At 57.0% G+C, this 1,205-nt stretch overlaps 1 protein-coding gene across 1 annotated transcript, besides 1 other annotated feature; it reads left to right on the forward strand.

Moving 5' to 3' along the window:
* On the forward strand, positions 1-1,205 carry Tc00.1047053462543.9 (dispersed gene family protein 1 (DGF-1), putative; the record flags this gene model as incomplete). Its single annotated transcript, XM_797102.1, has 1 exon — positions 1-1,205. A coding segment is annotated over one exon (1,205 nt), but the record flags the coding sequence as incomplete, so codon positions are not given.
* Positions 1-1,205: a sequence feature (areas not merged during assembly with more than two copies in the genome that could not be assigned to a particular haplotype).

Here is a 1,205-nt window from a genome sequence, read left to right on the forward strand (position 1 = left end):
TTTGTTGTTGATGGTGGCGGGATCATTGTGAAGGGAAATACGCTGAGTACGATAGAGAATAACGGCGTAGAATCATCTGTCTATGTTTACGCTGTTGACGTGAACAATGGCGGCTACTTTGATTTGGAGAACAACACGATGAGGGCCGTTAATGGCGTTTATGTTTTTGGGGAAACCACCGTGAGCTCTGCGGGGCTGCTGAGAGTGGCGGACAGCACCTTTGTTGACATCGCACTGATTTTTGAATCTGCGCTGGTGCATTTTGACGGCTCGGTGACACTCGAGGGTGGTGCGCAGTGGCGTGTGGAGGGCAACGACGTGAGGGCAGCCTCAGTAATAGGCGTGCCAAAATCCTTGCACAAAATCAGGCTGTCGGACAGCGGCACTACCGTGGCGGTCACACACAACCGTCAGGTGGACTCCAGATTGCCCTTTTTTAATTTTTTTCCATCGATCATTTTTGTAACGTCACCCGCGCGGTTTGTGGTTTGGTGCAACCTGCAGGGCGATGAGGAGGTGTTGTATGACGGTGTGTTTCCGGAGGACGTGGTGGTGTTCAGGTGCGGCGCATGCAACGATGACGCGGCGTGCTACATGCCCGGGACGGAGTCGGTGGACCGCAGCTTGTGCTCGTGCAGCTGCAAGGGCGGATGGCATGGCGCGTCGTGTCTTCCCTTCGAGGTGCCCGACACGTTTGTGCCGCCCTTGCCGGAGAGAGCCGTCGACGGCGACACGAGCTGCGTGGTGAACCAGACGCTGACGAACCTCACGCTGAACATGTGGAAGACGCACCACTGCTACGTGGGTGTGACATTCAGCGGCGTGGGTGCTGCGCTGACGTTCTTCCTTAAAAGTATGCCGCTGCATCTCCCCATCAACATCACGCTCACCGGGTGCACATTCCACGAGGGTGCCGCGCTGGAGTTTTTTGGGGGTGCTGAGGCGGCCGAGTCAGCCGGCGTCCTGATCCGCGTGAGCCAGACGGTGATGCGGTCCTCTGTAGTTGTGTTTGCATTCGCCCTCCCGCAGCGCTGCGACATCGCCATCACGGAGGTTGACGCAGTGCAGTCTTCCGCAGTCCAGCTGCTTGACACTGTGAACAAAAGGTTGAGCGTAGTGACGCTGGACAACGTCGAGTTGACTGCGTCCTCGCTGTTGGTCGGCAACGTCAATGCGCATGCATCGAAGTATGGTGGGTTCGGTTT

The sequence above is a fragment of the Trypanosoma cruzi genome, genomic scaffold (assembly GCF_000209065.1).
Source record: "Trypanosoma cruzi strain CL Brener 1047053512031 genomic scaffold, whole genome shotgun sequence".
NCBI lineage: Eukaryota > Euglenozoa > Kinetoplastea > Trypanosomatida > Trypanosomatidae > Trypanosoma > Trypanosoma cruzi.